This window comes from Mercenaria mercenaria, chromosome 3 (assembly GCF_021730395.1).
Source record: "Mercenaria mercenaria strain notata chromosome 3, MADL_Memer_1, whole genome shotgun sequence".
Taxonomy (NCBI): domain Eukaryota; kingdom Metazoa; phylum Mollusca; class Bivalvia; order Venerida; family Veneridae; genus Mercenaria; species Mercenaria mercenaria.
The window spans coordinates 65,781,269-65,805,396 of record NC_069363.1 but is presented as its reverse complement, the minus strand read 5'-3'; the positions used below and the strand labels follow the sequence as shown (position 1 = coordinate 65,805,396).

General features: G+C 36.4%; 2 protein-coding genes across 2 annotated transcripts; both read left to right on the top strand.

The window, feature by feature from the left end:
• The first annotated feature begins 4,737 nt into the window (after positions 1-4,737).
• Positions 4,738-22,668, top strand: LOC128555694 (cyanocobalamin reductase / alkylcobalamin dealkylase-like). The gene is made up of 4 exons (XM_053538811.1): positions 4,738-4,847; positions 11,167-11,361; positions 15,961-16,116; positions 19,012-22,668. The coding sequence occupies exons 1-4, from the start codon at positions 4,773-4,775 to the stop codon at positions 19,324-19,326; spliced, it is 741 nt and encodes a 246-aa protein (XP_053394786.1). The 5' UTR covers positions 4,738-4,772; the 3' UTR covers positions 19,327-22,668.
• LOC128555693 (zinc finger protein 862-like) lies at positions 5,635-9,533 on the top strand. Its single transcript, XM_053538810.1, has 3 exons — positions 5,635-6,461; positions 6,870-7,094; positions 7,449-9,533. The coding sequence occupies exons 1-3, from the start codon at positions 6,069-6,071 to the stop codon at positions 9,000-9,002; spliced, it is 2,172 nt and encodes a 723-aa protein (XP_053394785.1). The 5' UTR covers positions 5,635-6,068; the 3' UTR covers positions 9,003-9,533.
• Positions 22,669-24,128: the final 1,460 nt, after the last annotated feature.

Sequence of the window (24,128 nt, the reverse complement as noted above, 5' to 3'; positions counted from 1 at the left end):
TCTCTCGGTAATCAACACTAACCTTATTACACAAACATTCATCAACAGTGTCTTATATTTTTAGTTTTATACTTTGATTATTGTTTAAGTTAAGTATTTATGTGTTTAATGTTTGATATGCATAATCATGTTTCTGACGAAATAAAAGGATTTCCGACAAAACAGTTAAGAGCAACGTGCATATCTCTTTAAGAAGACGGCCTTCGTCTTTGTTTCATGAAATTCCATCAAGTAATTAGAAAGTAATCTTTAAAAATGTTACCCGAGCTGAAGAGTTTTTCATATAAATTCTGCTCACTAACATAGCATTTGGTCACGTGGTATCGCCACAGTGATAATTATAATCAAACAACAAAAAAAAAAAACAAAAACAAACTGGCATTTGAACCTAGGTGACTTGCATTTTAAAGTATCCTTGCTCTATTATCTCAGTGTAGGTAGCAATATTTGAACAATGGTCTTTCTTGAGAAGTGTCTGATTGCACAACATTGACCGTTAACTTTGTCCTTCCAAAATACCAATTCCAATTGATCAGTATATGACTGTATAAAGTGTTAAGTCAATATTCATTGCTGCGTATTCAAAAGCTGTTCTATGGGGAGGTGAAGAAAACAACAACAATACCCTCTAAATAAATACTGTACACCAACGTAATCGTCAACATGTAACACTTATGTTCCTTTCAATTTGAGTTTCACGCCCCTAGGTGGGATAAAATGATGTTTGTGGTGTTTCATTCATTGTAATTGTATATTTTAGTCCTTCCTCATCATCTAACTTGAAAGACTCATATAGAGTCTTCGTTCCTGATTAGACATTTATCAATATAGTGGTCTTGATAACATCTGAGCTAAGTGTAAGTCTGAATTTAAGCACAACGTTACCGTTTGTATACAATACATTTCATTTCATATACCTAAACCTAGAAGTCAATTTCGCATATGGGTCATGATCAGTCAATAATTAGGTCACTAAATACAACAATAAAAATCCTGCTCACTCTATAGAGTACTATTTTTTCTTCAACATTCATGAAACACCATCAGAATGTCTGTTTGCTTATGGTCTACAACAAAGACGCAAGTATCGTTATACCTTCTCTTGTTCTGTCAGTACTACATACACTGTTTTGTTTGGCGCGGAGTTTCCTTTTGCTACATCTTGCAGCAACGTTCGTACTTGTCGGTAATATTATCCGCCTTATCCGGTTACCATTAACTACATCTTTTTCTACCGGGATTGCCCACGTCACAAAATGGCTAAAGTCATAAAGTGTCCTGGTGTGAAAGCATGGAATTAAAGGTGCACGATCGGATAATTTCTTCAAAATCTGAAAAAATCTGAAAAGGTTTTTATTTTTCGTTTGACCTAACTAGAGAAATGTTTTCCAAATATTTTGCCAAATCGCTCACAAAAAACTGATATAGTGTCTTCCCTCACACTAGGCAATTTCTCTTGTTAAATACGAAAACAAATACTTTCTTTTTGTCTGACACACAAGTGATACAATTTTGAGTAATAAACAACCAGGTCAGTACTGTCACTCGAACCAACGGCCACAAATCGATGAGAGCTTTTGAATTTACCATTGAAAATGACCCATCTGTACATGATTAATTCATTAATAAGCATCTACAGATGTGTAACTGGGTTAAAACTTCTGTTTCTGACCAGTATCTGCAGAGTCAGGGTTATTGCAGATGAATATTTATGTATTATTAGCTCGAATGTATAACTATATAAACGTTCATCCGAGAAAAAAATACAGAAATATTAATTTTTCATCTGTATGGTAATAGGCATATTGCGTAAGATTATTAGGATCAGTTTTCAACGTTGAAATATGACCTGACTTTAGTTGATCACTTTTCAACGGGGGTCTAATTTTTACGCGTGGGTCAAAATTTAATGTTACACCGGCTATACATAATTGAAAAACTGTGTTAAATACAAAACAAAAAGTCTCAAAATACATCAAGGATCCTCCTGAAGTCATCTGTAAAGTTTGAAAGTTATAGCTGTTGTATAGTTATGTCTCCCCCTAGGAGAGACGTATTATTCTTGCCCTGTCTGTCCGTCGATCCATCCGTCTGTCACACTTCATGTCTGATCAGTAACTGGAGAACCATTTGACATATAACCTTTAAGCTTCATAGGGTGGTATGGTTTATCATTATGGAAAATATGTCCCTTATTGTTTTTGGGGTCACTCCATCAAAGGTCACAGGGGCCTGAACATGGAAAACCGTTTCCAATCAATAACTAAACAACCACTTGACCCAGAATGTTTAAACTTTGTAGGATGACTGGACATGCAGAATAGATGACCCCTATAGATTTTGGGGTTACTCTATTAAAGGTCAAGGTTACAGGGGCCAGAATCTGTTACACTTCATTTCCGATCAATAACTGGAGAACCATTTGATGTCACCCAGAACCTAAAATTTTTGTAGGATGACTGGACATGTAGTGTAGATGATCCCTATTGATTTTAGGGTCACTCCATCTAATGTCAAGTCACAGGCGCCTGAACAAAACTGTTTCCGATCAATAACATGAGAACCACCCAGAATGTCGGAACTTTGTAGCATGACCAAACATGCAGAACAGATGCCCCCTGTTGATTTTGGGGTCACTCGATCAAAGGTCAAGGTCAGAGGAACCATAACATGAAAAATTGTTTCATATCAATTACTTAAGAACCACATGACCTAGAATGTTGAAACTTCATAGGATGATTGAACATGCAGAATAGATGACCCCTATTGATTTTGGGGTCACTCCATCACAGGTCAAGGTCACAGGGGCATGAACCACTTGACCCAGAATGTTGAAACATCATTGGACGATTGGACTTGAAGAGTAGATGACCCCAATAGAATTTGGTGTCACTCAATCAAAGGTCAAGGTAACAGGAGCCATAACATGGAAAATTGTTTTTGACCAATTATTTGACAACCATTTGACCCAGAACCTTCAAACTTCATAGGGTGATAGGACTTGCAGAGTAGATGACCTGTATATTTGGGGTCACTCCATCAAGGGTCACTCCATCAAAGGTCAAGATCACAGGGGCCTGAACATGGAAAGCTGTTTCTGATCAATAACTTGAGAACCACTTGGCCCGGTGTTGAAACTTTGCAGGATGATTGGACATACAGAGTAGATGACCCCTATTGATTTTTACTCGATCAAATGTCAAGGTCACTGGGGACAGAACATGGAAAACTGTTTTCAATCTATAACTTGAGAACAACTTGACCCAGAACTTCTAAGATGATTGGACATTCGAAGTAGATGATCCCTATTGCATTTCAGTCACTAAGCCAACCATCAGTGTCTCTTTGATTTTCGCTCCATCTAAGTTCTTGCCTATTATTACTATGTTTTGGGGGAGACATACGTTTTTCTACTAAAACATCTTCTAGTTTGTGACTTACAGTCCAGAAATGGAAAATGTTGACGAATTGACGGAAAGACATCCATTCCATATTACGTCCTGCTTTTTTTCGGCGACGCTGTCTAAATTCGTTTTCGTTACCTATGCCACGTGACTTCAGTTTGCAAATCAAACTTCTTGATAACGCATTATAGATAATTTATCAAAATGGAAGATTTATGCAACACTCTGCCTGATTGGACGAGAGTGTCAATTTCTTTCACTCTGTTGATTGTGCTACGCTATTTTTCTTTAGTATGGTATGCAAATATTGAAATCTGTTTTATTATATATATGCTATATAAAAATGACTGAATCTCATTACACTGAAATGAAGGTACGCTGCATACAGTTTATCTATGTGATATGACTACGGTCAAACTTTGCTTATGAAACAGAAATATTGAAATAATTACAATTGTATGTTTTGCTTGACCTTCACTTTTTTTTATAGGTGTGACGTCATTGTCCAAATATTCATGAATAGCGAATATGCATTTGTTAACGCGGGATCAGTTGGCCTATTTTAGAAATAAATAAAAATAATAAATAAAAAAATCCTTTAATTGATTTTTTCTCATGTATTCTAATCAAACTTGATTTGTAGCATCTTTATTAGGCCCGCAGCCAGCTTTGTTCAGCTGGGACAGTTGACCCCTTTTAGGGGCTGCTAGAGCTAAAACTAGAAATGCCTTTATACAGCGTCTCATGAACAGCTTGCCGGTGGATCTTTGTCATACTTGGTCTGGAGCATCATTATAAGGTCCTCTTCCAAATTTATTTATATAGGAACTAGGGCCCTATTAGGGACCACTATAGCTAAAAGTAGATATGCCCTTCTTCGCATTAACCACTAAAATGTAATTATTTGGATTTTTATCAAACCCGATGTGTAACAATATCGTAAGGTCTCCTGCTATTTTGTTACAAATGGGGATAGGGACCAATTTAGCTAAAAATATAAACACGTTTAATGACCTCTTCTCATGAACCGCTTCATGAATCTTCATCAAACTACTGCTGTAATTATTCGTCTAAGGATAAACGTAACAAAATTGCAACCCTACGAAACCTTTGCGAAAAATTAAAAGAGAACCATTTAAATTGTTAAAGTGCGGTGTTTAGTTTTGCAATTTGAAAAATGTTAGATGAAAGATAAATGTTAGATGAAAAATTCATAAACTTCTTTCCTTATTACAATTCGCCGACCATCATTTTTAAAGATATTTCTCGTTTATTTGTACAGCATTTAACGTGTTAAACGGACTTTATTCAATACCTTAGTCATTCAGACGTTTGTTTACAAAATGTTAAGCCTTTAACTGACTGGACATGTCACCTTCAGAAATTGCACAAAAAGTCAAAACACACTTGTGTCCGTACGGATTTGAAGCACATGAGTTTAAGGTTTGTAAATAATATATAAATACCTAGTCTGTGAAATGTTCCATTCGAAATGACAACTTGGAAGTTTTAAAGATATTTGCTGAAAACTGGGTTAGTTTTGACCACAGACACTTTGGGCCTGGAACCTCTACTCCCTCCAGCCCAAACTACTACGCACCTGTATACTTTTTAATCATCATCATTGTATATCCAGACCCAGACTCTAATCACACAAACAATATTAGATTTATTTGAACTAATTTTGTAAAATATAATGTCTCTCACTAGCTTAAAAATACACAAGATATATGGGAATGTTCACCAGAAATACCTTTACACCCACCTCGAAAAATCATCTCATGTTTACAATTTATGCAACTTTCCCATAGAATTTTGATGTTCTTTAATACAATACATATTTTTCTTCACGATGATGTTCATGATATTACTTGATCTTCACTGCTGTCAACAAAATACGCGAGGAATATTACAATTATGAAAAAATTTGCTCCATTTACAAAATCTTTCGACTACGTAAGCTGTGGCTTCCGGCTTCGTACAATAAATAAACACCACGTAGTGTACATGGGAACCATACGAAGCCGGCAGCCATAGCTGACGTAGTCGAAAGAATTTGTAAATGGAGCAAATTTTTTGACAGTTGCAGAATTCCTCGCGTTTTCTGTTGACAGCACTGAAAATCCAGTACTATCGTGAATATCATCTTGAAGAAAAATAGTACTGTACTGAAAGTTGGTTTGAATGTTCATCTTAATGATATCTAGATCAAGTTCGAAACTGGGTCACAGGGTTCTCGGAAACGCCGAAATCGGCGTCCCTGTACGCATAATTGGTCCCGGTATACGCGTGTTTATTGCAGCTTGGGAGTCCCCGGACGCACGTTTCTGCAGTGAGACGCAATGAAAATTAATTGATTACGTAAACCTGCGAATACACAAGGTTTGACTCGAGAGCAAATTATGTGGGCGGAGTTACTCGCTTGTCATCGATAGCCGCGTATAGCCAATCAGCGTTACCCGTTTCCACTATACCGCAAGACAGGCGGCATATGTATGATCAACACAATTACATGTGATTGTCGGCGTGTTTGCATAGGTGACAACTTCTGATTGTAAAACAACGGATTACGAAGTGTTTGAAGTAACCCCGATTGTTTTCTCACGTATTATTTACCAGGCAGAATTAAAGAACTTTTAAAGAGAGCGATAATTAGTCTTAATTATGAATGTCCGAGTAATTTTAAGATGCTGTCGATGTGGTCTTACCGTGATTATTTCTCTGCAAAATTTCGAAGAGTTAGTATCAAATTTTGTAACAATGCCTGGTCAGCAAACATCGTTAAGTGTCGGAGTAAAACGAAAAAGAGACAATGAAAGTAATTCCTCGGACTCGGATAGCAATGTAACAATCAATAGTGACAATAGTAACTGTAGTGAAACTGAAACGCCAAAACCTAAAAAAATTAGGAATACGTGGAATCGTGATTGGAATAGGACATTTCCATGGATAGTGAAAAATGAAAATGAAAATGGAGATATAAGTGCTATCTGTTCATGGTGCAAGGCTGCCAAACGAAACAATTCAATGGCGACTAATGGAACACCAAATCTGCAGGTACTATTATATATAGATCTAGAATTTTAAATAATTTCTCTTGCTGTTTAATTTTTTGTAATAGATCACCTACATGCAATATATTGCTGTTTAATTTTTTGTTATAGATCACCTACATGCAGTAATCATTAAATAAGCTTTTGAAACAGAATTTCATCACTTTTCCCAAATTTGTAATGTAAAATCAACAAAGTTTTTATGTGTACATAAAAGTACAAGGTGTATTTCTTATATAAGATGCTATGTAAGATGTTTTCAGCATATACCTGTAGTCCTGATGTCTGTCAGATGGACATCATTTTTAATAAAGCAGAGTGTGTATATCTTTTGTCCCTGCATTCTTAGATTTTGAAGGTTATTTATTCTGTAATATGCAATATCTTTAAAATTCATTGTATTTTATTCCAGAGTTCCACATTCAGTAGGCATGAGATATCTAAAGACCATCTCTTCGCAGCTCAGGCAAGAGACTCCAAAAGCCAGAATATTACCGTACAGAAGGTGGTAGAAGCCATCGAACAACAAGACCGTATTGTTGAGGACGACTCTATCCAGGCACAAATCAACACCATGTTCTATGTCGCAAAACAGGGTGTTGCTATCAACCAGTATGACAAAGTAATAGAACTTCAGGTAAGGAGTTTGATTAATGCCTAAATGACTTCACATTCAGATGCACTATATTATCATAATAATATACTGGTACATTATAATCTATACTACAATGTGCAATGCATACTGGGTTAATCTGACATATCAGAATGGTAAGACTGAAATAACTGTCCGAGCCCTGCTAATAGCCATTCACATGTTAGTTTAATTGAGACATCTCGCAAGTTGTAAAGGAAAGGAAAATAAAAAAGTTTGTTTTAGCAAGTGATCCATTATTGATACAGTTCCTTAGGAAGGATAGGGAAAATTTAAAAAAAATGTCAAATTTAGTTAGTCATCTAATTTTTATACATGTGTTCTGTTTTTATCTTCCAGGTGAAAAACAATTGTCCAGGTCTTCAGAACCCGAAGAAACTGTATACCAGTGAGGAAGCAAAAATGGAACTGATAGATGCGATTGATTCTACATTGGATGATTATCTCACACAGAATCTACAGCAGTCTGAGTATATAGGTTTAAATCTTGATGAAAGTACAGACATAACTGTTCATAAAAAGTTAAATGTGTATGTGAAGTGTTTATCTTGTGATAATATGCCAAAAGTTCAGTTTCTGGATTGTATCAATGTTGAAAATGGGAAAGCGGATACAATTGTGACAGCTGTGAATGAACTTTTCACAAAGAAGAACATTCCTTTGGATAAAGTGGTAACCCTTGCAAGTGACGGTGCTAGTGTCATGACTGGAAGGAAGGGGGGTGTGGGTGTAAAGTTAAAGGAGCTTGCACCACTGCTGATACAGATCCACTGTGTTGCCCATCGCCTGGCGCTGGCTGCAGGTCAGGCTTGCAGAGATGTGCCTATGTTGGATGAGTACCAGACCACAGTTAAGTCAGTCTACAAACATTTCAGTTTATCTGCGGTGAGATACAATAAATTGAGAACACTCATGTCAGTGTTAGAGGATGACAATCACAAATTCGTCACACTGAAAGAACCAGCAAGCTTCCGATGGTTGTCCCTGGGGAAAGCTGTGGATGCTATCTACGAAGTGTACCCTGCACTGTACCAGACCCTGGAACATGAGGCAGCTGAAGGCAATGCTGAGGCAAAAGGGCTACTGAACAAACTTAGATCTGTGAACTTTGTGCTTGTGACAGGTTTTCTGAAAGATGTGCTAACGGTCATAAGTAGGTTGAGTACCCTGCTTCAAGGCGATAGTGTGGACATTGAAGTTGTTAATACACAGGTTGAATTAACACAGGCAAAGCTAAGTAAAATGAAAAGAGTGAATGGTCCTGAGCTTGATAAGACATATAAGAACATTGAAAATGGAATGTACAGAGGTGTGAAATTAACTGACAGGGAAACATTACGCATTGGGTTTCAGAATAGTGCAGGTACTTACTTAGGCAAACTGTGTGATAACCTAACTGACAGATTTGAACCAGAGTCAATGGCTACATTAAAACAACTGGACACTGTACTTAATCCCCAGAAAGTGCCAAAGGCAGTGACAGCCTTAGAGTCTTATGGAGAGAATGAACTAGAGAAACTAATAGAAGTATATGGGGAAAGCGTTATCAATGGCAACAGAGCCCGAGACAATTATCTTGACCTGAAAATTATTCTAAAAAACCTTAACAAAAATCTGCAGGAAGGGTGTGTACACATAATTAAAAACTACTCTGAACTCTACCCTGACTTTGCTAAATTGGCCAAAATACTGCTTGTGTCTCCTGTGACCTCAGTTGCCTGTGAGAGGGGGTTTAGTGTGCACAATCACATTAAAACTAAAGGACGCTCCAGGTTAGCACATGAAACTGTTGTAAAGTTAATGAGAATCAAACAGGAAGGTCCCTCTGTCAAAGACTTTGACCCCACTGCAAGTGTAACAAAGTTTTGTGCAATGCGCAATAGAAGAAAGTAAATGTTTGTGACTTAGTTATATGTACAGTGCTACAATGTATAACAGATGTTATTGATGAAGCATTATGTTTCTATACTACAATATGTTGTGTATATATGCAAAAATGATCATATTGTGAATTTTTATATTTCATACCAATGCTCCTGATAAGTATTAAAATAAAGTATTACATTTGTATGACATTAATGAGAATCAGACTGGAAGGTCCCTCTGTTAAAGACTTTGACACTTTTGCAAGTGGAACAAAAATTTGTGAAATGTTCAATAGAAGAATGTAACTTGGTTACAGTGATACTATGCTGTTAATAAGTATTAAAATTTTGTGAAATGTTCAATAGAAGAATGTAAATGTTTGTGACTTGGTTACAGTGATACTATGCTGTTAATAAGTATTAAAATAAAAGTGTTATATTTTTCACCTATTCAGTCTTTACCTTTTTATCTCACCTTAACAAAGTTTGGGTGAAGAATTGTGATTACTAAATGTCTGTTGTCCGTCTATACTTAATTTTAAAGTACAATAGAGGTCAGCGTTTTGACGAAACGTTTAAGTCTGTCCATCAGTCTAGTTGGGACTGCAACTTTTTCAGCTTTGGGAGTCCCAGGACTGCAACTTGAAATTGCTAGTGAGAACCCTGGGTCAGCTGCGGTCGAAAACTATGTCAGTAGGTCTAAAAATAGAAAAACTTTGTGACCTCTCTGGAGGCCATATTTTTCAATGGATCTTCATGAAAATTGGCCAGAATTTTTATCTTGATGATATCTAAGTAAAGTTTAAAACTGGGTCACATGAACTGAAAAACTAGGTCACTATGTCAAATAATAGAAACAACGATGTCATTCGTAGTTCAAAACTGATCATGTTGGGACAGGTGAGCGATTCAGGACCATCATGGTCCTCTTGTTTAGGATAGTATGACCGTGACCGTGACTGATCACTGATTTTCGTTCACTATTGTTAACATGAAATACCTTAATACATGTAGTTCTAGTACATAATTTTGAGTAAATATAAGTCTACTGTATGTTTATTCATGTGCATGAGTAAGTGCGGGAAAGTGCTGGCATTACTCTGACGTCATCAGCGATTCTGCTGTTTATTTCCGGTTTTCAATTATTTTATTCTTTATGTCTGTTTGTTATAACCGAGGTGTTTTCCATTGAATTTCTTAATTTGGGACTGGAAAAAGTGTTCCTTATAACCGAGTTCCCTATAACCGAGGAATTTTACATTGAATAAAGAAGGAATTAGATCAGGGAATTGAAAACTGTTCCTTATAACCGAGTGTTCCTTATATCCGAGTTCCTTATAAGTGAGGTTTACTGTATTCCTTTATCAATTCAATTAACTTAAGATTATTCTCTTGTGTAGAAGCTGGACTCCTGTAAATTATACAGGTAAGGAAAGAGTTACCAGTGGATACTTCAATGTCACACCATACATTCTCTGAAAAATTTACTTTCTCTAACAAAGTCACGCTATTTGCTTTCATTTTGAAAATACCCTAAATTAAATATACTATCAGGCCTAAATCTACTCAAGTAAACAGATTGAATGAGACAGAATTCTAACTTCAACATTGAAAAATTAGGTCGAGGCCTGTGGGACTGTTTTAAATTTAAATATTTTGTTTCTCTTCATTCAAAAATAACCTTGCGGCAGAAGTAAAACCTACCTACATTTAATCCACAATATGTAATTTAAAGAGTTAAGAAAAAATAGAGAATTTCTATTACCGCACGTAACTCAGTATTTTTAGAGATGTTTTACTCTGCCCCCGTCTGTTTCAGAGGTAAATTCACTTTGAACAGCAAGAAATTGCTAATCAAATGAAAAAAAAATCCACAAAAAATTAAGTCCCAGTGGGGCTTGAACCTATGCCTTCTCAAAAATTTAACTCAAAGTAGATTTATGGTAGGAATTGAAAACTCTTCAAACAGAGGTACTCTACTGTGGGTCTTATACCTTAAGCCACTTTCTACACATCAGCATTGTATAATATATATAATTGTATAATCAAATATATGATCGTAAATACTTGACTACAGAACAAGTGTTGTACAGATAATCTATTCAAAAGACAATAGTGAGTAAATAGTTATAAAGCGGTTTATTTAAATAGTTATAACATAAAATGAATTACATGTATGTTTTTTTTTTCAGATTGGTTGGTATAATGAACAAGTTGGGGACAATTTCAAGCTTCCTTATGAAGATGATACAATGGCAATCTTGATAATTAGTACACCAGACATGTTTGACAAGAGTCTTCTCCCTTACATCCTGAGAACAGAATGTCCCAGTACTGGAGATATGCTCGACCACTGTGTTGCAGAACATTTCAATAATATTAAAAAGGTAATAAAACACAGGGTAGTTAAGGATAAAATGATAATTAAAAAAATAGCATATTTTCCATGGAGGTCCTATAAAGCTATGATGATAACACATTTTCTATGGACAGACTGGAAAGCTATGATGATAACACATTTTCTTTAGACAGACTGGAAAGCTATGATGATAGCACATTTTCTGTATACAGACTGGAAAGCTATGATGATAACACATTTTCTGTAGACAGACTGGAAAGCTATGATGATAACACATTTTCTGTAGACAGACTGGAAAGCTATGATGATAATACATTTTCTGTATACAGACTGGAAAGCTATGATGATAGCACATTTTCTGTAGACAGACTGGAAAAAGCTATGATGATAACACATTTTCTGTATACAGACTGGAAAAAGCTATAATGATTACAGATTTTCTGTAGACAGACTGGAAAAAGCTATGATGATAACACATTCTCTGTAGACAGACTGGAAAGCTATGATGATAGTACATTTTTCATGGACAGACTGGAAAGCTGTGATGATAATACATTTTCCTGGTCAGTTTGAAAAGCTATGATAATAGTACATTTTCCATGGACAGTCTCACACTGGCCATAGCTTTATCAGATCAAGTGGTTCCAACGTTGTTTGAGCGGTGAATTTTACGCCGATCAGGTGGAGAAATATGGCCGATACTACAAATTTCCGGTATTGTAAGTATGATTTAAAGGAATTTCTACCCGTTAAATAACGAATCAAATGAAAACGATGGGTGCACCTGGAGCGCAAATGTGTCTATATTTTAGCACATGTGTCTATTTAGCTGAGATTTGTGCCGTTTATTCAAACACTTCTGTACAATCCGGCGGGGGAAGGAAACTTTTGACAGTTTTTGACAATATCGCCTCAAATATAGTGTTTATCGGGAGCAAGTAACTGTTAAAACACTTTTTATGTAAAGGGCTACCTCTTAAAACAAAGTGTGTGTATTTTCATAGAATTATTCAGGGTTGTTTCTGAACAATCGGCTGAAAACCTAATGCAACGCCGTTTCGAGTGGGTCGCTATGCAACGCAATCAAGTGGATACCGTTCTGTGTCTTACCTGCGAAGTCTTATCCGTCTAAAAAACAATCATTAAAGCCTAATAATGAATAAATTTAGATAGTTTTATATCATTATAATGATCCCGCCATTTCTAATATCTTGTACTAAATATATATAATACATTTTTATGTTCGCTTAACATTTAACATATTTTTGCGGACATTGTCAAAAACATCAACACAAAAACATAAAGCAAGGGTGAACATCGAACAATATCATTAAGTAAATAATAGTAATAGTTCGTAAAAACAAGAACCAGTTCAAGGACATTTATCTCCTCCACGAATGGTACTGAACAGCATGTCAAAAGCGGGTTGACTCTTTATGAGGATTGTTCAAATATGAATGCATCTGAGCACATAAAAATGTATCCTTGATAGATTTCAATGAAAATTTTATTTGGTCCCCTCGAAGTATTCACCTCCAACTGATTTGCAAATTTTCAGTCTTCTAATCCAATCCTTGAAACCTTTTTTGTAGTATTTTCTAGGTATACTATGAAGACACTGGAATATTGCAGAACCGAGGTGTTTGCGCTGCTCAAAGTTTCGACCAGAAGCCTTGGGAACAAAAAGAAGTCACACGGGGCAAGGTCAGGCGAATATTTCTAGTCCGTTTATTTTCTTTCATTGCTGTCTGTATTTCATTTGTACATTTATACATTGATACCATACCCATTAAAATCCGTTCACTTTAACTGTGTCTATCGCTCGCTAAACATTGCCTACTCATGTATACTAATACAAAAATGGTTGGAAGAAGGTCAGCGTACGCCGTTGAAATACGGTCCTATATTAAGAATTGTTGTATGATCTTTAGTCTTATTAAACTTCGAATTTACGGATTTGCCTTTAGGTACAGCAACCTGAATGGCAGGACCCTGAGTTGTGAAGAATATGGCATACATTACCTTCTTGACACTCATGGTCCGCTTTGTAATGCATGGTCTTTTGCCAGACTTTGTTGCCCATATTTTGTTCCGAATCTTTAGTTTGGGCTCAAAAAGGTGAACCCATATCTCGTCACCAGTGACAACATTTGCGAAAGATCGTGCATTGTAATCTGGAAACTGTTTAAGCAACAAGTTTGCGCATTGCACACATGCCTTTTTCTGCTTATCTGTCAACAGATGGGGAATCCATCTAGCACAGATCTTTCTCATTTTCAAATTACGTTTCAGAATTGTACGAGCTGCTCTTATGAGATGCCAACCATACTAGCTATTTGCCTAGCGGTGTATCTTGCATCAGTAGCAACTATTTCTTTCACTCTAGCAACCATCTTGGCAGACTTGCTGTTTTCGGTCGACGGCCATGTGGTGTATATCTGTTGAAACTAATCCACATTTGAATTTCTTAAACCAACGAATAACTGTCGAAAAAGATATTTCATTATGCCCATTAACAGAACATATTTCATCAAAAATGTCTTTACACCCTATGCCAAGAATACAACGATTCTTAATATAGGACCGTATTTCAACGGCGTACGCTGACCTTCTTCCAACATTTTTGTATTAGTATACACGAGTAGGCAATGTTTAGTGAGCGATAGACACAGCTAAAGTGAACGGATTTTAATGGGTGTGGTATCAATGTATAAATGTACAAATGAAATACAGACACCAATGAAAGAAAATAAACGGACTAGCAATACTAAGAGAGACGTGTTACAGTTTTACTATTTAACTGTCTCCAACAAAATTTTTTTTCATTGGTGTCTGCATTTCATTTGTATTTTCATTTTTAAACGGCGACCATAGAGTTTTATTGCATCGTTTCTGTTTTATGGAGGACAAATAAAATCTTGCCTTTTCCCTGACCAATTTTAACGGTCTCTGTGATTTATCTCTCTGAAAATAAATGAACGTTCCACCAGGAATATGAATGAAAATATACACAAACAACTGATCAATACTTTTATCATGGACCACTTTATTTATTTTGTATGAACAGCTTAAATGCACAACAAATCAGTAATGAAATCGCAATGTATTGGTTTTTAGGGACTAAAAGTAACCAACTGTAACTATACTGATTTAAAGAGCCAACCCGCTTTGGTATGCAGTTCAGTACCATTCGTGGAGGAGATAGATATCCGTGAGCTGGTTCTTGTTTTTACTATTACTATTATTTACTTAATGATATTGTTCGATGCTCATCCTTGCTTTATGTTTATGTGTTGATGTATTTTGACAATGTCCGCAAAAATATGTTAAATGTTAAGCGAGCATAAAACTATAAAAGTACAATATATTAGAAATGGCGGGATCATTATGATGATATAAAACTCTCCAAATTAATTTATTCATTGTTAGGCTTTGAAAATAATGACTGTTTTTAAGACGGATAATATGCATTAGGTTTTCAGCCGATTGTTCAGAAACAACCCTGAATAATTCTATAAAAATGCACACGCTTTGTTTTAAGAGGTAGCCCTTTACATAAGAAATGTTTTAACAGTTACTTGCTCCCGATAAACACTATATTTGAGACGATATTGTAAAAAACTGTCAAAAATTTCCTTCCCCCACCGGATTGTACAGAAGTGTTTGAATAAACGGCACAAATCTCAGCTAAATAGACACATGTGCTAAAATATAGACACATTTGCGCTCCAGGTGCACCCATCGTTTTCATTTGATTTGTTATTTAACGGGTAAAAATTCCTTTAAATCATACTTATAATTCCGGAAATTTGTAGTATCAGCCATATTTCTCCATCTGATCGGCGTAAAATTCACCGCTCAAACAACGTTGGAACCACTTGATCTGATAAAGCTATGGCCAGTGTGAGTCTGGAAAGCTATGATGATAACACAATTTCCGTGGACAGCCTAGAATACTGCTTGTTTTTCTACATCTATTGTAAATAAAAATGAATTTTGACAAGCATAGCATATTCTTTCATTTCAATTTTTCGTTGTTGCAAGAACATAGTTTTTACAGTTTACATACATATTTATTTGATATACAATATTTATTATGCCAAATTTGTAAAGCACCAATTTCATGATAAACAGGTTCATAGATACTTACACACCATTGCTGCTGCTCAGGGTGTGAACTTTATCCTCTGACAGTACAGAATACTGAGTCATCTGACCAGATGGAGACTGTGGTAGAATGCTCTCAAAACATAACGAGAGATATTGTAGATACAGACATGGCCAGCTAGTATAGTCTACCTCTTCTTGAAGAGACAATCTGTTTCTTTAACATGCTGCCTTCCTGGTACCCAGGAGTTGTAAAAAGTACTATGGAAAATACTGCAAACAGCATTTTTGAAGTTCTAGTGCCCAGGCTAGGAATCGAACCCGCCTCATTTTGATTGATAGTTGAAGTGTTTAGCCACTTGACAGCCGTCCTCCTTAAACAACAATGCAGATACGTATGAATTAAGTCTGATTGTGAATCTCCTTCATATTTGAATTTTAGAAAGGTGGTCTTCGACCATCTGTAGGTCAATTACGCCTCAAAGGAATTATATAAACGTATCGGGTTTGAATATTATAGGAATTCTGTGATTGCGACATAGAAGCCATGCATGACTTTGAATTGTTACCAAGTCGACGACCTAAAATCCTCGTTCAGACAGCAGGTCATGTGTCTGGGGCAGCATACTACTACCAGAGAAAAGATGTACAGCCAGACCCATGGGATGAAAAAACAGTAATTAAATTTTAGACTTTATTCTAATGTGAAAAAAGAACATGCAAATTCTCATTTAAACAAGGCAATATTTCCATCATCTTGACATTATTTGGCATCAGACAGGTGCTGAGAAAAAGTGCTTCAACATTTGATCTTCTGTTTTATATGAAAGATGCTTCAGAACTGAAATGTTACATGACTTGTACACTTAATTTACACATGAATCCATTATTAGGTGCACAGAATAAGTAGACAACTATGCACTCCATAAGTTGTTCTGAAGAATATGTTACTTCCCATAGTTTAATACTGTTAAAACATGGTTATTTGTTGGTGTAATGTCAACCCACTATATTTATGTCTCCCACCACACAGTGGTGTGGGAGACATGTTGATTTACTCTTGTCTATGTGTCTGTCTGTCTGTCACAAAGCTTGTCCGCACTCTAAGTCAAAAATTTCTTATCCGATTTTCACCAAACTTGAACAAAATGTGTTTGACCATAAGGCCTCGGCCAGGTTCGATAACTAGCCAAATCAGCCAAGACACTAATGAATTATGGCCCTGGAACATAATTACAAACAATCACCGGCGCAGCATTGTAGATGGTTTCTCCACTCAGCTACCGTCACAAAGCTTGTCCACACTCTAAGTCTAACATTTCTCATCTGATCTTCACCAAACTTGAACAAAGACCTCTGCCAAGTGCGATAATTAGCCAAATTGGCTAAGACACTTCAGAATTATGGCCCTTGAACATAATTACCAACAACCACTGGCGCAGCATTGTAGACGGTTACTCCACTCAGCTACCGTCGAACAGCATTGTACACGGACACAGCATTGTAGACCGGTTACTCCAACATGTGAATACCAATAGGCCACAAACAGTATACAAAGACAGACTTACTGTTCAGATGATTAGGCAGTTGTTGGAGACATGCGCTTTTCTCAAAAGCACCTCTAGTTTTTGACTGATATTAAAAAAAGATGTGCAAAAAATCCTATCCCAAATTGGAACAATAATTTTAGCTATGTAGCATGTTTTACATATGGAAATATTTCTGTGTAGTATTCATAACTCTGTAGTGCACCTGGGCACACACTGCACATGATGAGATTTTAGGATTGTTGGATGTCTGTCTGTAGGTAACAGTGTCTGGCTGTCTATTGTGGTCCACAATTCCTTTAAAGAACATCTCCAATGCCAACCGAATTTCAATCAGACATGGCAGTAATATTCCTTAGGTGACCATCCTTAAAAAATAAAAAATTCTATTCCTTTTAAAAAATTTTTTTCAAACGTTTCATTCATGAATATTTGTCATGCAAAGTTGTACCCTTCCCCCACCTTGCTCCTCCACCCAGTCAACCCCACCACCCCGATCATGCATCATCCCTCACCCCCACACCCCCCAACAATTTTTTTTTCATTTTTTATTTTCCATCAGTAATCATTATCAGCATGTGAAGTTTTGTACCTTCACCCATTCACACCCCTCACCCCCACACCAAAACAAAAAAAGAAAAACTTTTTTTTTTCATACTTTTTGTATTCTTTTCATTTTTTTTATTTTCCATCAGTATTCATTATTAACATGTGAAGTTTTGTACCTTCACCCATTCACCCCCCCCCCCCCCCCCCCCCCCCCCCCCCCAAAAAAAAGAAAAACATTTTTTTTCATACTTTTTGTTTGAATTTTTTAAACCTTCCATGAATATTTATCAGCATGTGAAGTTGTAACCACACCCACCCACCCATCCACCTCTCAGCCCCACCACCAACCACGTTCAAGATTTCATGCTTGATTGTGCTCTCTTTAAAGGACATCTGTTCTTTGTACATTCAAGTTCAGATGTACATGTTAAACAGCAACAGTTGGTGCCAAACTACTCTAATACAATATTTTGTTCTAGTTACACTTCAAGCTCACATTTCAAATAACACCATATAATTCTAAAAGCTAAGCTTATTACAGTAAACATATTCCATTCTAAATAATTTCATTAGTCAGGATCAAAACATAACATACATTTATTATGTACACTTAAAGATTTGTTTTCTGTTAAATTGATCCTGACTAATGAAATTATTTGCTTCCTAGTAGTGTAATATCCTTAACTTCTTGCCAGATATGATTTCTTTGCCATTCCTCACCACAAACCCATTTGGCAGGGGATACCAATTCATTGAATTTGCTTGTTTTACATAGACTTATATAAGAATAGATTTAAAAGTCTTCTTCCCTTAAACAGCAACTCCCAGAAGTAAGATATTTGCCATGTAGCATTGTGTAGTGACTAGCATATGCTGGACTATAAGAACATCTTAATGAATAGTATAGTCATATCTGAGTGCAGTTCAATGCAAGCTGACCTGACTTACAGTCATATCTGAGTGCAGTTCAATGCAAGCTGACCTGACTTACAGTCATATCTGAGTGCAGTTCAATGCAAGCTGACCTGACTTACTGCAATGAGATTGTCAACCTGACCTGTTGCATACCAGGCAAACCTAATGAAATATTTATGTTTTTAACTGATTTGTTGACATGCCTTTTGTATGCCCTGGGCAGTTAGCCAGCTACACAGGTATGAACAAACCACAAATCTTAGTTTTAGGTTTTGATGTTAAGGAAGTTTAGCTGAAGGGAAACTGTATGAATATTTGATCAGTCAAGTTTTATAAAAAGATGGGGGAAAAGTTAGACAAAAAAAAGTAGGAAATAAATAATATTTCACTGTTTTATAGCTGTAGTTTTGAATCTTACAAGATAGGGATAACAAATGTATATAATATATATCTACAGAATCCTTGGTACTTTAACTAAATGCCTTTACAAAACTGCAGAACTGTATTGAATCAGAACTGAAAGCAACATTTAAGAATAATCCTTTATTCTTCTTTTCCAGAAAATATTTGGTGTGAGCATTCATCCAAAATATGGAGGCTGGTTTGCACTTAGAGGAGTTCTCATCTTCAAAAATATCAAATATCCTGGTTTGCTTCGGAGAAGTCCGGTAGATATCGTACGGACATATGAACGTAAGAAAGAACTGCTGGAGAGGTTTAACTTCCATTGGCAGGATTGGACATTTAGGGACATTATTCCAGTGGAACAAAAATATTCAGATGACCAGAAGCAATATTTTGAAACTTTGCCTAAAGATAGACTAGCTTTAATACAAGAAATGAAATGTCGTAGAAAGTGCACAGATTTAGAATGAAAATGTGTTACATGTGTAGGACTCTGTTTTTGTCAAGCCCACTTGAAGAAGCAAAGACATAGTTTTACAAATGGCTGTTCAGCGTGCGTGCATGCGTCCGGATTTGTTTGTCTGGACCATAACTTTGACATGCATGGAGCAGTCTTGTTTCCCTCATCTTTTTCAATAAAAAAGGGGAACATAGAAACAGGCTCCGTCCTTCTGTCAGTCCTTCCATCCATCACACTTTGTGTCCGGGCCATAACTCTGCCATCCCATAGGGATTTTAAAATACCTTGGCATAATGTTCACCATAATGATGAGACGACATGACCTACCCAAAACCCAGACCCCTAGCTTCAAGGTCAAGGTCACTATTAGAGGTCAAAGGTTAACAGGGTCTGTTTCGTGTCTGGTCCATAATTCTGCCATCCATGAAGGGATTTTGAAATAACTTTGCATAAATGTTTACCATATTGAGACAATGTGTCATGTGCAAGACCCAGACCCCTAGCTCCAAGGTCAAGGTCACACTTAGAAGTCAAAGGTTAACAGGGATTACTTGGTACAAATGTTCCCCATAATGAGAGGATGTGTCATGCGCAAGATCCAGGCCCATAGCTCTAAGGTCAAGGTCACAGAGGTCAAAGGTCAGATACAAGAATGACTTTTCCGGAGCATTTGTTCTTCATGCATGGAGGGATTTTGATGCAGCTTTGCACCATACTGAGACGGAGTGTCATGTGCAAGAACCAGGTCCCTAATTTAGAATTACTTCCCTTTGTTGTTACTATAAATAGCTTATATTGTAACTTTTTGTAAAGCCCTCTTGCGGCAGGGAAGACATAGTTTCCAAATGGCTGTTCGGTGTATGTGCATGCATTGTGCGTCCATCCATCCGGATTTGTTTGTCTGTTTGTTTGACATGCATGGAGCAATCTTGTTTATATTTGGCATGAATGTTAACCTCAGTGCTACAGGGTGTCGTGCGCAAACCTTAGGTTCCTATCTCAAAGGTCAAGGTCAAAGTTAGAGGTCAAAGATCATGTCAGATCTTGTCCGGCCCATGACTTTGACATACATTTAGGAATCTTGTTTATATTTGGTACGAATGTTTCCTGTCTCAAAAGGTTGAGGTCACAGTTAGGGGTCAAAAGTCATTTTAGAGCTTGCCTGTCCCATAACTTTGACATGCATTGAGGAATCTTGTTGTCCCCCACCTTTTTCAAAGAAAAATAAGAGGGATATAGAAAAAGGCTGCGTCCTTCTGTCTCTCCGTCCTTGTGTCCATCACACTTCGTGTCCGGTACATAACTCTGCCATCCATAAAGGGATTTTGAAATTACTTGGCACGAATGTTCTCCATAATGAGACGACATGTCTCGTACAAGACCCAAACCCCTAGCTCCAAGGTCAAGGTCACACTTAGAGGACAAATGGTAATAGGATCTGTTTCGTGTCTGGTCCATAACTCTGCCATTTATCATGGGATTTAGAAATTTTTTACTTTGCACAAATGTTCCTCATAATGAGAAGATGTGTCATGCACAAGACCCAGACCCCTAGCTATAAAGTCAAGGTCACACTTAGAGGTTAAAGGTTAACATGGTTTGTTTCTTGTATGGCCAATAACTCTGCCATTCATCAAGAGATTTTAAAATTATTTGGCACTAATGTTCCCTATAATAAGTTGATTTGTCATGTGCAAGAACCAGGCCCCTAATTCTAAGGTCAAGGTCACACTTAGAGGTCAAAGGTCAAATTCAAGAATGACTTTGTCTGAAACATTTCTCCTTAATGCATGGAGGGATTTTGATGCAACTTGGCACAAATGTTCACCACCATGAGGTACTCTTTTTGTTTTTAGAATTACAGTCAAACTTGTGCTAGCAACCACCCGTGAATAGCGACCACCTGTCGACAACGACCGGTCTCTGGTCCCCCTGTAGAAAAATGCTCATGAAAAGGCCGTGAATAACGACCACCTGGCGACTGCGACCAGCGACCGGCCTAATTCATTCCCAAGGGTCATATTTGCCCCCCAATAATGACCAAGCTGGACCGTTCCAGCATGAAAATATCTGAAATCCGCCCAATTTTCACGACTGTCGCTTTATAGCAAACATAATAATTACTGCTTGAATGAAAATTTGCAAGTTTGCACTGGCCAAATTAATACATATAACATAAAGAAAGCAAGAACCTGTAAAAATACTTTTTATCAGCATGATAATGGCTAACTGAGAAGTGACCCTTCCCCATGAATAAAGACCACCTGTGAACAAAGACCACTTTTGCTTGTTCCGAAGAGTGGTCTTTGGTCACAGGTTTGACTGTACTTCCCTTTGTTTTACTAGAAATAGCTTATATTGTAGCTTTCTTTTATTTCTGGCCATAGGGAAAAATCAAGAACACTGTTTTGTGGTACAACATGCATATTACATCCAATTTATAGGTGTATTTTGACCTATCTCTACCTGGTAAAGAGTTTTGTGTGGACTTATATTATATAGAATTTTGTTTAGGATCAACTTCTCTTTGTTGTTACTATAAATAACTTATTATACCTTTTTTAAAATTAGCAAAAAAATTACATATAATATACATATTTCCGTTTTAAACTAGATTCTCAGTCAGTACATAAAGTTTAAAGAAATTCTTTAATAATATTACATAAATGTTTCTTTTGGTGACCCTTTACGAAGATAATTGTAGACATTATTATTCTGTTTCATCAAAAAGCATTGCCACCAGGGTGTGTGGTCACTTTACCCAGTATTTATATAGTGGAAACTTAAAAAAAAATATCTTCATGTTTGATAATGTCATATCACATCATTTCCCCAATGTCTTATTCCACCTCACGCCCCCCCCCACCCCTCCACTCCAAAAAAAAAAATCCACACATACACAGTATCTGCCTGTATTTATTTAGTAGAAACATTTAACTTTTAACTGTTCAAGGAAACACTAAACTCAGGTCTTGTTTAACCCTTAGCCTGCTGCAGGCGAATTTAACAGCCTTTGCAAACAGCTTGGAACCAGATCAGACGCCGATTAAATCGGCATCTGATCAGGTTCCAAGCTGTTTGCTAACTCTGACAATATTTCTTCCAATTTTGGAGCAAATTGAATGAACTTTACAATTTTAGCAGACGACATTTCCAGCAGACGACAATTTATCTAGCATGCTAAAGGTTAAAATGTACACAGTTCATATCTGAATTCTTAATAGCCCGTTATGAAGGATGTGCTTTTACAAATTTTCAAGATTCTCATGCCATGATTTTAACAGTTGTGTCTGAGATGTAGCAGTAAAGTAAACTGCAGCAAATAGAAAAAATAATAAATAAATAAAAAACATCATTTTGTTGTAAAGTCATTTGATTTAATGCCCCACTTTGAAGAGGAAGTATGTTTAGTTCATGTTGGTCAGTCATTCTGCCTGAAAACCATTTTGTCTCTGACCAGTAATCATAGGGTGATTGCCTACAATTAGAAGAAAATCCCTATTGTTTGTATGTAGAGGATGGAGGGTAGGGGTGGATGAGGGTTGAAATATGAACATACTTTGCCTAAGGAGTGATATGAATATAAGATCTATTGTATATTGTATGTTAAAGTAGGGGTACATGGACAAATCTTTGTTGAACCAAAATTGAATGCAATCTCTTAAAAAATTATTACCTCCATTTACCTGTCTTGTCTGCACAACAGGATAGATTGGAAATAAATAAATTTAAAGGCTACAGACTAGATAACACTTAATATCATTACCTCCCTTTACCTGTCTTGGTTACACAACAGGATGAATTGTAAATTAATGAATTTAAAAGCTACAAACTGTTTAAAAACTTGTTTTTTTCTTCAGATTATTTGAAATAGCCCAATATAGAGTGAATTTTTTTGTGGATTTCATGGTTACCTTAATTCACAAATTTAAATCCTTAAAAACAAATAAAACTTTCATTCATTTAATCATTAACGGTCAAAATCCATGAATTCAAGTCCCCACAAAAGTCATGTTTTGGCCGTAACCACGATATTCATGCTCATGAAATTGAATGATTTCCTAATATTTACTTTCTCTTTCATCTATCACTATATAGCAGGGTTTTCCCTCGGGGTTTTTTATTTGGGAGTCCATGGACTCCCATGGCTGCTAATTTAAGGGTCCCTAATAATTTTTGGGGGTCCACAAATTACTGATCTTGAAAATGGACATTATTACTATAAAAATTTACCCTAAAACCGAATGAACTTGTATCTTTTTGATTTAGATAGCAGCTGATTCAATATTTCGGAATGGTATCTTTCAAAATGACATGAGCTTTTCAATTCAGACCGAGAATAAAAGGTGTGATAGTCTTTTTGTTATTTTCAAATAGCCAGTAATTACCGGCAATGTCACCTCGTGTCAATTATGTTGTTCACAGTTTGATCTCGGTTAAAGATAATACTCGATCCTTAATTAGTTTCATAATTTTTGTGATGTATTAATATTTCTTTCATCAAAGTACTTTTAAATTTATATGAAGTAAAATTTGTTTGAAAAAAAAAAATAAACCATTCGATCTTTTACGGAACGTAATGGCAATCTTAGATTTTAGCGGTGACAGTTAGCGCAGAGAGTAGTTTCCCTCTACCAAAATGGCGAACATCGCGGTAACAAAACCTGTTTTGAAGTTGGAAAATCGTCTATACCCGTGTATAATAGGCAACCACGATTCGGGGGTGGTCCCGGGGGTCAAAAATCTCCGCATTATACATGGGTATCTGCGCAAAGGAGGCTTCAGTGCAAAGGAGTTTCGTGACCGATTTTA

Excerpts from the sequence above, each read along its gene's own strand:
- LOC128555693 (XM_053538810.1), top strand. The coding sequence starts at position 6,069 with ATGAATGTCCGAGTAATTTTAAGATGCTGTCGATGTGGTCTTACCGTG. Across the intron at positions 6,462-6,869 it reads ATGGAACACCAAATCTGCAG|AGTTCCACATTCAGTAGGCA; the intron begins GTACTATTATAT and ends ATTTTATTCCAG. Across the intron at positions 7,095-7,448 it reads ACAAAGTAATAGAACTTCAG|GTGAAAAACAATTGTCCAGG; the intron begins GTAAGGAGTTTG and ends TTTATCTTCCAG.
- LOC128555694 (XM_053538811.1), top strand. The coding sequence starts at position 4,773 with ATGTCACCTTCAGAAATTGCACAAAAAGTCAAAACACACTTGTGTCCG. Across the intron at positions 4,848-11,166 it reads TTGAAGCACATGAGTTTAAG|ATTGGTTGGTATAATGAACA; the intron begins GTTTGTAAATAA and ends TTTTTTTTTCAG. Across the intron at positions 16,117-19,011 it reads ACCCATGGGATGAAAAAACA|AAAATATTTGGTGTGAGCAT; the intron begins GTAATTAAATTT and ends CTTCTTTTCCAG.